We start from the raw sequence: 14,169 nt of genomic DNA on the forward strand, positions 1-14,169 counted from the left end.
CCCCTCACGCCGTTCCCGCGCTCGGCACAGCGCCCCCTCACGGCCGCGGCCGCCCGCCCCTCACAGCGCCCCCCTCACGGAGCGCGCGCGCCCCCGCGCGCCCTCCCCTTCCCGCCAATGAGCCGCGCACACGCAGCGGCGGCCCCGGGATGCCCGCGGCAGTCGCCTGACCCAAGACTCTCCGCGCCCGGGAGAGCGGGGCGGCCGTCCCGATGCTTCTCGGGCGGGCGCGGCTCTTCCCGCCGAACCGAGGGATCTGAGCGTTCACCGACGGTCCCTCGGTACAGCCAGCTGCTCAGGCACCTCCAGGGGCGAGAAGCAAGAGGCCTCGTCATCAGGACCTTCCGCCGCGGTGCCTCTGGGAGTTATGGTTCACCTGGCCGCAGAGGCCCCCTGTGCGTCAGCAGGGCGGGAGAGGAAGAAGACTACAGGTCCCAGAGAGCAGCGCGGGTGGCGCTGTGGCCGCTGGCAGGGCGCTGGGGCGGCGGTGGCGCAGGGCGGCGGGCCGCGATGGATCTGTTCGGGGACCTGCGGCGCATGAACAAGCGGCAGGTACCGGGGCTGCGCTCGCGGCTCTCAGCCCGCACCGGCAGCGGCGGCTTTCAAACGCCAGCTTGCGGGGTCCGGCCCACCGCTGTCCCCGTGTGCTGCCGAGAAAAGGAACAAAAAATGAAGGCGTGTGGTTAAAGCGCATCCGCTGCTGGAAGGGCTGGCGGAGCAGGAGCATTTGGGGGCAGAGAGTCAAATCAGTGATTTTCTAGATAAGAAATTTCAGTATGACAGTAGCAGGAAATTATCTCTTGTCGTCTCTCGTCTCCTCCAGCTCCTCCTTTTAAGCAAACTCTCTCCCAGAAAGTCAGGCTCTCTGATAGTCCGGTGTTCCACACGTCCCGCGGGGATATCTCCGAGCTCGGGAGGGAGGCAGGGCCGTGTGGCCGAACCAGCTCTGATCGTTTGCCAGGTCGCTTCCCTAGCTTTATTGGCCTTTATCAGAGTGTTCGCGTCTGTCGCTGACACACAGCAGTGGATTAACCCAAGACTAAGGCACACAGAGGATTCCAGCTTTATGCTGCAGTTTGGTGGATTCTGGTATAGCAACCTCTGCTACCCGACTTTTGTTGGAATAGGATTTCGACATAAAAGCCTAAAATTTGTGGTGCACTTGAGTTAAAGTTCTATGTTGTGCTTATAAATACAATACAGTACCTTTAAAAAACAATTTTCTTGTTTCACACAGCTATACTACCAAGTCTTAAATTTTGCTATGATTGTGTCTTCTGCCCTGATGATCTGGAAAGGGCTGATCGTGGTGACTGGCAGTGAGAGCCCCATTGTTGTGGTGCTCAGGTGAGTCAATGGAAAGGCTTTCTGCTTCAAGTCCAGGTCTTGTTCTGCCTTTTGTCTCCTCCCCCGTCCCCTTGCATACAGCTGGAATTTGAAATGTCACCTATTTAAAGAAGGACTCAAACACTGACTTTCTTCTTGCTGTGTGTGGGCTCTGGCAAAAGCCGCACTGTCAGTAGCCATGGGCCCAGTTCCCACTGAGGTTTGTAGGAGCAGTAAATGTGTCAGACCTTTTAAGATCCAAGTTCCCTCACTTAATGGGTAAACTCCTGCAGATTGCTTTCTGGGATTTGGGTTCTCTTGAAGGTCTGAGCAGTGTTACTGAATGGGTGAAGCTACAGATCTCTGTTAAAATTGTGGGTGTATCTGTAAGAATTAAATGTTCTTTGATTTCATGGTGCTTCTTTCATTGATGCCAACAAACTCTCTCTTTCTTGTTGTTTGTAGTGGCAGCATGGAGCCAGCTTTTCACAGGGGAGACCTGCTGTTCCTAACAAATTTCCATGATGACCCAATCAGAGCTGGTGAAATAGTTGTTTTTAAAGTTGAAGGCAGAGACATTCCAATAGTGCACAGAGTTATCAAAGTACATGAAAAGTAATGCAACTTGGTGTTTTTTTGTTTGTAAAGCTCCTTTCCTTCCCCATGGCTTTCAGTGTCAGTTTAACTGTGGTTTAGTGTGTGAGAAAGGCAAGTGAGAATAAGCAGTGAGAGAAAGCTCAGCTGTAGGATGTGATTCTGTCCCCAGTTTTGTGTCATACTTTGTGAGGGTCTGAGACCTTTCCCTCAGCGAAGCTGCTCAGGGTTGGAGCAGGTAGAGCTGTGCCCAGGAGGAATCTTGGCAGCAGGAATGTGCATGGGAGCAGAATCCGCTTCTATGCTGATGCTTGTACAGTTGGGATTTTGGTTGTAAGAGCAAATTTTTGATGAAAGGTGGAGATTCAGAATCAGGCCGCAGCCTGACAGAGTGTGTGAGCTTTGCTGACTGAAGTTTTCCAAATTTGATTCAGGATAAAAGAAGAGACTCTTCTTATTCTTGTGTCTCTTGGCCACACTGCCCATGGCAATTCTTGCTGAAAAGCAACAGGGAAAGGGCTTGGTTTGGCCTTGATTGCAGATGCCTACCCTGCTAAACAGTTCCTTCCAAACCACAGTTCTGCTCCCAGTTCTGCACAGTGAAAAGCTAAGCTGGAGGAGGCAGACATTGGTGTATTTGCTCCATGAACTGAAGGTGTTTATTTCTTGAGTAATATCTGTTCTTCCATGTTTTTTTAAAATTTCCAAGAATCGCCTATTTAATTTTTTTTATTACCTAATTTGTCATTATGAGAACTCCTCATTTCTTGATAATAATATTTAAGCAAAATTCATTTGAAGACTGTAAACTTAAGAACTTTATTTGAATTTATGTTCTGTCGAAGATGCTGATAAACACACAGGGTTTTTTTGGGGAAGTTTAGTGCCTGGATGGACAATGTCCCTTTCGCCAACGTCAGTGCTTGCCACCTCCAGCTTTCATGTCCATTGTGTAATTGCTTGCATCATTTGACAATCTAGGAGTGTTGTAAAAAATGTTTCTTGTTAATATCTGTTGATAGATAAAGTCAGTAAAGTCTGTAATGTTAATGATTTAATGGTGGTTGTTCAATAAGCAGGGCTGAAAGCAAACATTGTTATCTACTCTTGTAGCACTTTTCGTCCTCATTTGCTTTGTAGATGTTAATTGAGATTTTTAAATTAAGTGTTATTTAGTTTATCACCTCATTGCCTTCTAGAGGAAATGGGAACATCAAATTTCTGACTAAAGGGGATAATAACGAAGTTGATGATAGAGGCTTGTACAAAGAAGGTCAGAACTGGTTAGAGAAGAAAGATGTTGTTGGAAGAGCAAGAGGGTAAGTAAAGCAAAATGTACTTTGTAATTAAAGAGAAAAATTAGCTCTTAAATAGGTTCTGCTGTTGATACAAACCAGATCTGATGTATTTTTTAAATTTCTTAAATAGAATTGTAATTTAAAAGAAAACCTAGAATAGTTGCTTCTTATAGTCCTCACACTGATGTGGAGTGTGAGGGGAAAAAGGGCATTTAACAAATAGTTCACCTGAAAATACAATATTAACCAGCTTCTCCTTGTAATTGCTGGGAATTTCTAGAAAATTGTTATGGCATTCCACAGGAATTTTATGGAAGGTTTGAGCTTTTCACTGTCTCCTTCTCCTTCAGCTGAGCTGAAATATCTTCAGATTTTCTCAGATAACTTTGATTAAGGAAAACTGATGAATCTTACTTCCTATTCAGATCCACATTAGGCGCAAATTATGGGATCACACTGAAATATTCCAGACTGAGTAACATTAAAAGACTTCCATGTAATATTTGAAGGTTAATTTTACATTCACCTGTTTTATCAATTACAGGTTTTTGCCTTATGTAGGAATGGTAACTATAATAATGAATGACTACCCAAAATTTAAGGTATGTATACTGACATTTTGAATTCTTGAATTGCTAAAGTAACAAGTACAGACAATAAGAACCTTGCCTCTAAGCAGACATGTTAATAAATTTGTGTCTGTGGTTTGGTACCTAACGTAGGATGAGCTGGGTTTCCTTGCTTACTGTTGGGCAGTAGAGTTTGTTGTTTGTAAGGAGTTGAAAATATGTCATTTATTAGAATTTTGTTAGTTAAGCGGAAGCAGTTGTGATGCCTGGTTGTGATGAACTTTATTACTTTAAAATCTTCCTGTAGTTTTGTAGGACCAGAGCTCTGTAATCGTGCAAAGTGTGATGTTTGAGAGGGCACCTTTTGAGCAGTTTGTGCTTTCAGAGCGCAGTGGAGAGGAATTGTAACGTGTCTGTGTTCTGTGTTTCTTTGCAGTATGCTCTTCTGGCAGTGATGGGAGCATATGTTCTGCTCAAGCGGGAATCCTAAACACAAGAACAAAGGGAAATATTCAGGGGGAAAAAAACTAATATATTTCAGATGGTTTCATTTCTGTATGCGGTTACAAAACTGTGCAAGCTTTTGTCTTGTCTAAATAAACGACACCTAATGAGTGAAGCTGTTGGCTGCTGGCTAATTACAAAATGATGTATTTACCACCTTCTACAGACTGCTCTCAGCCAGCCTGGCACTGTTTTGGAGGACTGGAACAGCCAGTTTGATGCTGGTTTGGTGCTGGAGCAGCCAAGGGCTCTCTTGCCATGCCACAGTGGGTTTGACTGACTGGTGCTGCATCTGAACCCACTATTGCCTGTTTGTTTTGGGGGTTATTTTTAATCTGTCAGTGCCCTCTTTTCTTCACCATACAAACTGTTTTGATCAGTGCTTGTAAGGACAAAGAACCTCTGAACAGGTAGTAAGTTCTAAGAGTTTAGTCAGACTTATGCCTAAGTTGGCTGCTTGCAGCTGCCAAAAACAGCCAGGAAGGGGAGTTCCACTCTGACTTGGTACTGAGCAGTGGGGACTCAGAGCTTTTTCTCTGAATTTGAAACTTGCTCCTTCACGGGGTAAGGAAAAAAGCCCAGATGGCCTGATTTTTAGAGGCCTGGTTTTTGGGGACTGTGTGTGTTGCTAGCATTCAGGCTGTTAATGATCTGCCTTTTGTGTTCTAGCTCTTAAACTAACCCAACAAAAAGGTTTTCTGGGGCTTTAGTAACACTTGTAAATTACTGAATGAATAGCACAGTAGTGCACTTCAGGGATATTGCCAACACAGGGAAACCAGAGCTCTTATGCCAGTTTGGAGAATGTATTATTCTCTCCTATCATATAACACCTGAATAGTGTTAAACATAAAATTGATTTTTCATTTTAAAACTTATCTGATAACTGTCTTTTATGAAATTTGGTATTTTTCTCTTATCTTTAAATGTCAGTGTTGCACCTTCAACAAAGCAGAACTTGTTTTCCTTGCTGGCTTTGTTTTTGTAGCTTTGATAAGGAGCAGCATGATGCTTTTTTCCTCTGGAGTTCTGTTTCTTCTGTAATCCCTTACCTCTGCAAAAATACTCTGTTATACAATAATGACACCTTTTCTGTTGTAACAGCTCTTGCTCAGCAGACAACTGCTGAATTTCTCCAAGTAATATTACTTCTTTTGTGTCCTACTAAGTGGTTTTCATGTCCAACTGTATTATAAAAATTACTTATTTTCTGTCAAATTGTATAGAAATAAAATTGAGTATAATAAATGGCATGGCAGAATAATGTTGGGATCATTAATGCAGTCTTCCTGGAAGTGTATCATCCCATTTAAGAAAAAATAATGTGTTTTTTGGAGACAGTGTATGTGAAGTAAGATTTTTTTCTTTCTCTTGGTGTTGCTGAAATCCAGATTTATGCTGTCCACCTACCCCAATGTGAGCACAGTCAGCTCCGACTTGGAGAGTGCAGTTGGACATTTTGCAGCTGACCAATTGTGACACTGGGATCTAGTCACAGGAGTGGCTCAGAGCCGTGCCAGGGAGGATCAGAGTGGATGTTGGGAAGCATTTCCATACTGAGAGGGTGCTCAGACCTGGAGCAGCCTCCCTCAGGAGAGGATGGATGCCCCAGGCTCAGCATTCCAGCAGCACTTGGACAACGCCCTTGAGCTTCCGGGCAGCCTGGAAGAGCTCAGGCTGTTGGCCTGGATGGTCCCTGTAGGCTGTTCTGGTCCACAGGCATGTCCATTAATGCTTCCCATTTGAATTCTCCAATTATTGAACCCTTCCACTGCAAAAATCATAAACCCAAACTTGTGGCTGCCACAGCAGCCTGGCACAAGTTAAATGTGCAGTGAGCAATCACTGTGCTTAAGCTTCAGCTGTCCAGGGCTTCCCAAAATGCAGCACAGTGTCAACTATCTTACACTGGGCCTTATTAAATAAATGTTACTATTTCATATTATTCAGCCTCTGTAAAGTCGTGGAGCTCTTTTCTGAGAAATGTCTTTAGTTCTTCAGGGAACTGTTGCTGCACTGAGTCGATGTTGAGGTTATTTGCAGAACACCTGCCCTGAGTGCAGGTTGGAAGTGCTGGAGATTAGTCTATTCAGCATCTTCAACATTTACAGAGTATTCCTCAGTGATCACACTTGTTATTACGTTGAAGATAGGCTTCCACCAGTGTTTGCTCTGTACATACTTCCTGGCTGCGTGTAACACCAGGATCCCTACAAAGAAAATGATGAAAGGCACACCATTCTTATATTATCCCCTTTTATAGCCATCAAATATGCGTTGCTGATAGAACAATGATGCTTGTCTAAAATGTAAAGGGAGCAGATTAAAGTGTTATCATGGTAATAGCATTTAAAAACCGTTAATGTTTTCCTGCCATGAAGCACAGCAACATTTTGCTTTGCCATGGGATATATGAAAAGGGGAAGGGTATTTTAAAACAGAGAGAGCTGTTTCTTGATGTTTAAACACAAACTGCTTTTATCAGGCTTCTTCTTAGAGAGGAATATTGTCTTGAGTGAGCTGAGTCACTCAGAGTTTGTAACATCCTTTGGTTGTACCTGGTTCCTTTTCTGATGTGGGGGATCCAGAATAATATTTCTCTATATAATGAAGTTACTATTTTCCTTAGAAGGGTAGTAAATTAGGAATTAGAATAAATCCTTATGAATAAGTAAATAAATAATAAAGGCATAGTACATAAACAGCATATGAGAAAGGTTTATTTGTTTGTATGGTATTTTCAGTACAAGAGATTTGTGACTGAGTAAGAATTCACGTTAGGCTGGTTTTGGTTTTGTTTTCTGAAATGGACAATTTCCTGAATTTTTCAATTTCCTGCCTTGATTGCCCCAAACAATTAGAAGGTTCTCTGGATGGCAATATTTTATTTGATCAGCTGTCACTCAGAACGGCGCACATGTCAGTAGCTGTACTGCAGTCTGCACAGTGCAACTTGAGGCATGAAAATACTATTGTGAATTAAGCACGAATGCATAATTAATAACCAAAAGAAAAGAATGAATCACATTAATCAGTAAAAGAAGATGAAACAAACTGTGACTAAACAAGGGAACAATTTGGCTCAATACAGCAGGATACATGATTGACTTCAAAAGGAGAACTTCAAAACAAGAGTTTGCCTGGAAATTATGTTAATTCACATCCGTGTGAGTTTCCAGTAGGGATAGTTCAGTTCCAGTCATGTGGGGCTAGCTGGAGGAGCTGGCAAGTTCCTTACAGTCAGCTCTGCTCTCTGTGTATCCCAGCTCCTGCCATAGATCTCTAGACAGCAAAATCATCGCATAAACCACACACATTACACGTGGCTTCATCCTGTCCCTGCTGTTCTCCTGGGTGACAAACGGCACATCAGGACTTCATATCCCACCACTGCTCACCCACCTGCACTTCAGTGAAACCACTTCTTGTGCCACTTCAGGGCCTTTCCAGGGACGTACTGCCTCTATCTTTTCCCTGCACTGCCTCTTCAGGCTGGAATTCTTTTCATCCGTTTACTACAAAGTTGGCCAGTTCCAGGTGCCTCAGGGGCTTCAAAGTTCACAGGGTTCCTGTGCAGGGAAAGCAGAAAGTCCTGTAAATGTGCTTCACTCTACTGTCACTTGTGACAGGAAATTTAGGTGATACTGGAAAATAAAATAAGCTCTTGGCGCCAGATTTTCATTTCCAGCGCGGGGCAGCGAGACCCTTCGCCCCAGGTGCAGCCGAACCGAAGGCCGCGCGGTGCGGTCCTGCAGGGTGGGGGTGGCGTCGCCCCCTGCAGCTCCCGGTCCCCTCAGCGGCCCCGCCGCGGCTGTTGCCGCCCTCTGAGGAGCCCCGGCGCCCGGGCGCTGCCGGCAGCACCGCCCCAAGCGCCCCGGGCCGCCCGCAGCACCCGCTGCCGGCGAACGGAGCGGAGGAGCGCGAACTTGTGGGACGCGCCCGTGTTGCGAAGGGAAGCGAGGGAGAGAGCGGCCCCCCCGCCCCGCGCCCGGGCCGGCACCGCCTCAGCTCCCCCCGCGGGCGCAGGCGGGGCGGGAGCGGCCCCGTGAGGAGGCGTCAGGCGCGGGGGCTCCGCTCGCGCCGGGCCCGGCTCCGGATAAATGGGCGGCGGCGGCGGCGGCGGCGCTTCGGAGCCCTGGCGGAGCCGGAGCGGAGCGGAGCGTGGCTCGGGCAGCACCGGCAGCACCCGCAGCAGGGCAGGATGCGGGGCGGGCGGCCCGCGGCGCTGCCGCTGCTGGCGCTGGCGCTGCTGACGGCGCAGGGCGGAGCGGCGCCCCTGCAGCCCGGCGGGACCCCCGCGCTCACCAAGATCTACCCCCGCGGCAGCCACTGGGCTGTGGGTAAGTGCGGTTTAACTTAACAAAGGCACTGGAACGCAAGGGTTCTGCGTCCCGTGTCGAGGCAGGGTAAGTCCAAAACCTCAGCTTCCCCGTCCACTTTTATTCCAGCAAATCTTACCAACAGCTTCTCTCTGTCTCCAGACAAAGTGCTTGGTAATCGCTGCCCCTTTCTCAGCCACGTTTTCTCTGACAATGTAACACAAGAGGCAGAAGAAATTAATAGTACTGTGTGACACTGACCAAATCTTCGCTGCCAGTAGTGCTACATCTCGACATTATCTAACCCCTTCCCATCCCTTCCCTTCCCTTCCCTTCCCTTCCCTTCCCTTCCCTTCCCTTCCCTTCCCTTCCCTTCCCTTCCCTTCCCTTCCCTTCCCTTCCTTTCCCTCAATCAGTAGCAAAGTCACGCTGATGTTTGAACAATCAAATCTTTACTCGTTTTGGTTAATTTTGTGCTACTTTAATTGTTGTTACAGGACATTTAATGGGGAAAAAAAGCACTGGAGATTTTCCTTATGGTTTTGAAGAAGAAAACAAGACACCATTTTCAGCATTACCTGACAATATCAAGCAGCTGGAAGAGTATCTGCAGTGGGAAGAAATCTCAAAATATTTGCTAAGGCTGCTGGAAAGGAATGAAAATAAAAGTGGTCACTTTTCAAAAGGAGGGCTCCCCTGGTATACCAGGAACACCTGGGAGACAGATGACAATAGCAGTTGGAAACATGTAAGTAAGATAAAAGCTGTAAAGATAATCCATGTGTCCAGTTTTTGGTTTACAGTAGCATATCAGCTTCCTCTAACTGGTGGATTGTCCAGAAAAGCAGCAGAAACACGTCTCATGTGTTAGACATTCAGTACAGTAAGACTCTGCTCTTGATTACTGATTGTCACTCACCAATTGTGTTTTTGATGACTTCATTTGCTAGTGGGCATAAACACAGCATGCGTTCAGCAGATTTTAGTGCCTGGGTTCTCTTCAAGCCGCTTGGTTGGGCCATTCTTTTCTTTATGCTTAGGTGATCACATCAGCAGCACATATTGCCCAGTAAAGCCAAGCTAGTGTGAAAAACAAGTGTGAGGGCAGGAGGAACCACATCACACTGACCACCGCCTTCCAGCACCATTCAGGATGTTCTGCCTTGAGCTAAGTAAAGCCAGAGGGCTGCAGAATTTTCTCTGGTCCCAGCTTTATCCCTGTTTCCTTTGCCTTTTCTCCAGCCCGTGGTGCTGGCTATTGCTGTGGTCATTGCTGGGTTTGCTAAAGGAGTCTGGGGCTGCTGATAAGCTACCCCTCCTCATCCCTCAAGTTAATGTTCTTCCTAGTGCTGTTGCACAAGACAACAAGATTTTGGAATAGATTAATCCCTATTATTTTGGGAAATCCTATAAAATACACACGGAAGGATAACAGCGAGGTTTTACAGAAAGTTATTGGGGTCTAATGTAAATCTCAGTATCAACAAGAAAATTCCTTTCCTTATAATACCTCAGGCACAGTCATGGTGATAAAGCTGCAGAATTCTTTTGGGTGACAATGAAATAGAACAAAAAGATTAATACGCCCCCTTGAAGATAATCATTGGGAAGAATTTTTACTTTAAGTAGTAAATATCTACTGCAATATGATGTCATTAATATTCCTGGGCTAACTTCAGCCTGGTTTCCTCCTGAAATCCTGGTGTAATCAAATCAGTGAATACTTAGGCTTTTATTTGAATGTGGGTAAAAAAATCACCCTTTGAATTAAGCTGTGATTTAAGTCTGTCACACCAGTGATACAAATGCTGCCCATAGGTTTCTTTTTGGCTGTAGCTTTATGATAGTGATACATCATAGTAACTGATTATTAATACTATCTAAAAGAGAAACTATTTATTCCATCTTCAGTTCTGCAGTGTGCAGCTCTGTAATCAAATTAAATGAACAAATTCCATTATTTAATGTAAAGAGGGAAATGTTCTGACTTCTAAAAGTATCTGTCAATAGATCCTACTTATGAAGGCTGGAAGTTGCCTCTGGTAAGTTGAATCATATCCATATGTGTGTACCTTCTCTGTAAATTAACATCTGCATTTCTGTGGTCAGAAATCTAACATCCTTATGGAATAATGAGGTTATTGCCTTAAGTATACAGATTTCTGCAAGGATTAGTAAAAAAAGCTCCTGTTTTTCCTGTGACTAAGATAGAGGACAACTTGCAGAACCTCATTTGGCCATAGAACCTTTGATGTCCATCATTCAACAGTTTCTTTGTCTCTACCCTGAAGTAAAATCTAATGAAAGTAGCTGTAGCTGTACTTTCCTGCTGTTGGACACAAATATCTGGTGATACACAGCCTAGACAGCATATTATGTCCTGTTTTCCTCTTGGCTTCAAGAAAGCACCTGAAATTTAAGGTATTTCTGAGATCTTCCTTCTAGATGAAGAAAACATGAAGATCAAAAGGAATATGCTTTACTCTTTTGATGCCTGCGATAGTTTCCTAAACATTTAAATAATGAGAATTATTTTTCATTTTAAAGTTATTTTGAACAAAAGAAGCCTTATTTATAAAGGTGGAACCCTTGATATATGGAATGTGACATTCATGTACATAGTGGTACAAATGCATAACTGGCCTTTGGGGGTTGATTGTGTAGATTTGTCAGGATGTGAGGCGTTTCAGGTGCACAGACTTTGATTAGACAACACCTTGGGGTAAGGTGCTGCTGTACCACAGCTGTGGAAGGTGTCCATGCACAGGAGAGGATTACCAGGTACAGGAGGCTGAGGATGATGGCACAGTGCATCCAAAAAATTTGTCCTTGACATGAAATACTTTTGCAGGCGTAGTTCATGTGAGTTTGGAACAGAAACTTTTTCTAGGAGGAACTAGACAGCAGATTCACAGCAGGTTACTGTTCCCTATGCAGTGGCCTGTTGGACTGAGATACTAAATGTGACCAAAAGAAGGTAAATAATGAACCCTGCTTCCAGGGTAATTCCTGCTTCTGTAATTCCCATGCACTGACAGAGATGCCAACCATGAGGAGCCTGCCTGCAGCCCTGTGCTCCACCTGCTGCACACAGCAAAGACTGGCTGTGTTAGGAGCAGACAGACTCCGAGAACTTTGTTTCATGGATGCTTTCAAATTTAGCTGATTTAATTTTAAACTTGAATTTTAAATTTAAGATCAGGAAGCCCCGAAGCTAGAAGTAAATACAGATAAGTACCTCAGGTAACTCAATTCAGGGTCTCTCTTATTAGCACAAATCACTCAGTGCATCACTGGGCTGTACATTTCTTAAGAAGAAAATAATTCTTTCTAAAGGACTCACTCAGAGGAGGGAAATGGCTGTAACACACAAATAGTCAAAAAATGGAAGAGGTGGGCCCAGTACTTCTTGGGGTTTGGCTTAGGATGATGCACCTGTGTTATTTTGTTTTCAGTTAATACCTTGCCTGCTCTTTATTCTGTGAATAAATTACAGTCAATGTAGTTAAAGGGGATGCAAATCTCTCCTGCAAGTTGGACTAAGTGCAAAAGTAAGTTGGAAAATAAACTCTAAATTGTTTCTATTAGTTGGCTTTTTCACACTAATGAGACAGGATATAAATGAGATGGCACACAGAATTATTTGGGAGAATGACTTTCCTCCTACTTTGGCAGTTGGTTATTACACTAACCAAGACAAATGGGGTCTGTTTCGGAAAGATTATTAGGAATATGTTTGTTATGTGAATGCACAGAGCAGTTATCTATTAGGTTTATTATCTTAGTGAATTACTTTTTTCAGGACTGGTCTATAAATAATATATTTTTCTTTTTATTAGATGATGGACTATCTGCTTCAAGTTGTGAATATGAAAGAGAGCACTCCAAGCTGAAAGAAGATCACTAAATCATAAGGAAATTGAATACTTTCTGTAAGAGACTATATTTCACAAGCATTTGATTGTATCAGATAATCAACACGGTCACTTTTCTGTACACAAGAATTCCTTTATGTAAAGTATTTAAATACACACTTGTATGGTTCAGCAAGGACTAAATCCTCTACTTCATTTTCAAGGTTGCATTTTCTCATTTGAATGGCTTTGAGATATATATATATATATATATATATATATATATATATATATAAAAATGTCACGGAAGGGTCTTCCAATTAATTATATGACTTACCTATCGAATCATTTCTTCTCTTTGTTTGAAACTACATGACATTGCAACATTCGCAATAAATAGTACCAACAAAAAGGCGGAGTTTATGCTTTTACTTAAGCAGTGCAGTTCGCCCTGTAAAGGCCAGTAGCAAAGGCCACTGCCTTCCCCGGGACAGGGCGTGTGTTGTACGTTCAGCCGCTCTGCCCGGAGCCTCCGTGCCCCGTGTGTGCCCGGGAGATGACGCTGTCCCCGCAGCCCCCGGCCCGCTGGCGGCAGCTCCGCTGTGCCCGGAGGCGGAGCTCGGCCTGTCCCCAGGCCCCGACCGCCTGCTCCCGCCGCCTCCGGCAGGCGGCGCCCTCGACCCGGCCGTGAGGGGAGCGCTGCGGAGACCCCGGGACCGGCCGAGCCCCGGCCGTGAGGGGAGCGCTCCGGTAATCCCGGGACCGGCCGAGCCGCGGCCGTGAGGGGAGCGCCCCGGTAATCCCGGGACCGGCCGAGCCCCGGCCGTGAGGGGAGCACTGCGGTGACCCCGGGACCGGCCGAGCCCCGGCCGTGAGGGGAGCGCTGCGGAGACCCCCGGACCGGCCGAGCCCCGGCCGTGAGGGGAGCGCTCCGGTAATCCCGGGACCGGCCGAGCCCCGGCCGTGAGGGGAGCTCTGCGGTGACCCCGGGACCTGCCGAGCCCCGGCCGTGAGGGGAGCGCTCCGATAATCCCGGGACTGGCCGAACCCCGGCCGTGAGGGGAGCTCTGCGGTGACCCCGGGACCGGCCGAGCCCCGGCCGTGAGGGGAGCGCCCCGGTAATCCCGGGACCTGCTGAGCCCCGGCCGTGAGGGGAGCGCCCCGGTAATCCCGGGACCGGCCGAGCCCCGGCCGTGAGGGGAGCGCTCCGATAATCCCGGGACTGGCCGAACCCCGGCCGTGAGGGGAGCTCTGCGGTGACCCCGGGACCGGCCGAGCCCCGGCCGTGAGGGGAGCGCTGCGGAGACCCCGGGACCGGCCGAGCCCCGGCCGTGAGGGGAGCGCCCCGGTAATCCCGGGACCTGCTGGGCCCCGGCCGTGAGGGGAGCGCCCCGGTAATCCCGGGACCGGCCGAGCCCCGGCCGTGAGGGGAGCGCTGCGGAGACCCCCGGACCGGCCGAGCCCCGGCCGTGAGGGGAGCGCCCCGGTAATCCCGGGACCTGCCGAGCCCCGGCCGTGAGGGGAGCGCTGCGGTGACCCCGGGACCTGCCGAGCCCCGGCCGTGAGGGGAGCGCTCCGGTAATCCCGGGACCGGCCGAGCCCCGGCCGTGAGGGGAGCGCTGCGGTGACCCCGGGACCGGCCGAGCCCCGGCCGTGAGGGGAGCGCCCCGGTAAGCCTCGGGACCGGCCGAGCCCCGGCCGTGAG

At 47.1% G+C, this 14,169-nt stretch overlaps 2 protein-coding genes across 3 annotated transcripts; both read left to right on the forward strand.

Moving 5' to 3' along the window:
* The first annotated feature begins 413 nt into the window (after positions 1 to 413).
* On the forward strand, positions 414 to 4,406 carry LOC137467514 (signal peptidase complex catalytic subunit SEC11C). 2 transcript variants are annotated; one of them, XM_068178991.1, is made up of 6 exons: positions 414 to 552; positions 1,238 to 1,347; positions 1,792 to 1,941; positions 3,120 to 3,239; positions 3,763 to 3,820; positions 4,224 to 4,406. In XM_068178991.1, exons 1-6 carry the CDS (start codon positions 511 to 513, stop codon positions 4,275 to 4,277), a joined length of 534 nt encoding a protein of 177 aa, XP_068035092.1. In that variant the 5' UTR covers positions 414 to 510; the 3' UTR covers positions 4,278 to 4,406. The 2 variants fall into 2 exon arrangements, with proteins under 2 accessions (XP_068035092.1, XP_068035091.1); XM_068178990.1 differs by lacking the exon at positions 1,792 to 1,941.
* A 4,051-nt stretch (positions 4,407 to 8,457) lies between these two features.
* Positions 8,458 to 12,727, forward strand: LOC137467523 (gastrin-releasing peptide-like). Its single transcript, XM_068179010.1, has 3 exons — positions 8,458 to 8,631; positions 9,108 to 9,358; positions 12,450 to 12,727. Exons 1-3 carry the CDS (start codon positions 8,493 to 8,495, stop codon positions 12,501 to 12,503), a joined length of 444 nt encoding a protein of 147 aa, XP_068035111.1. The 5' UTR covers positions 8,458 to 8,492; the 3' UTR covers positions 12,504 to 12,727.
* Positions 12,728 to 14,169: the final 1,442 nt, after the last annotated feature.

The sequence above is a fragment of the Anomalospiza imberbis genome, unplaced genomic scaffold (genome assembly GCF_031753505.1).
Source record: "Anomalospiza imberbis isolate Cuckoo-Finch-1a 21T00152 unplaced genomic scaffold, ASM3175350v1 scaffold_66, whole genome shotgun sequence".
Taxonomy (NCBI): domain Eukaryota; kingdom Metazoa; phylum Chordata; class Aves; order Passeriformes; family Viduidae; genus Anomalospiza; species Anomalospiza imberbis.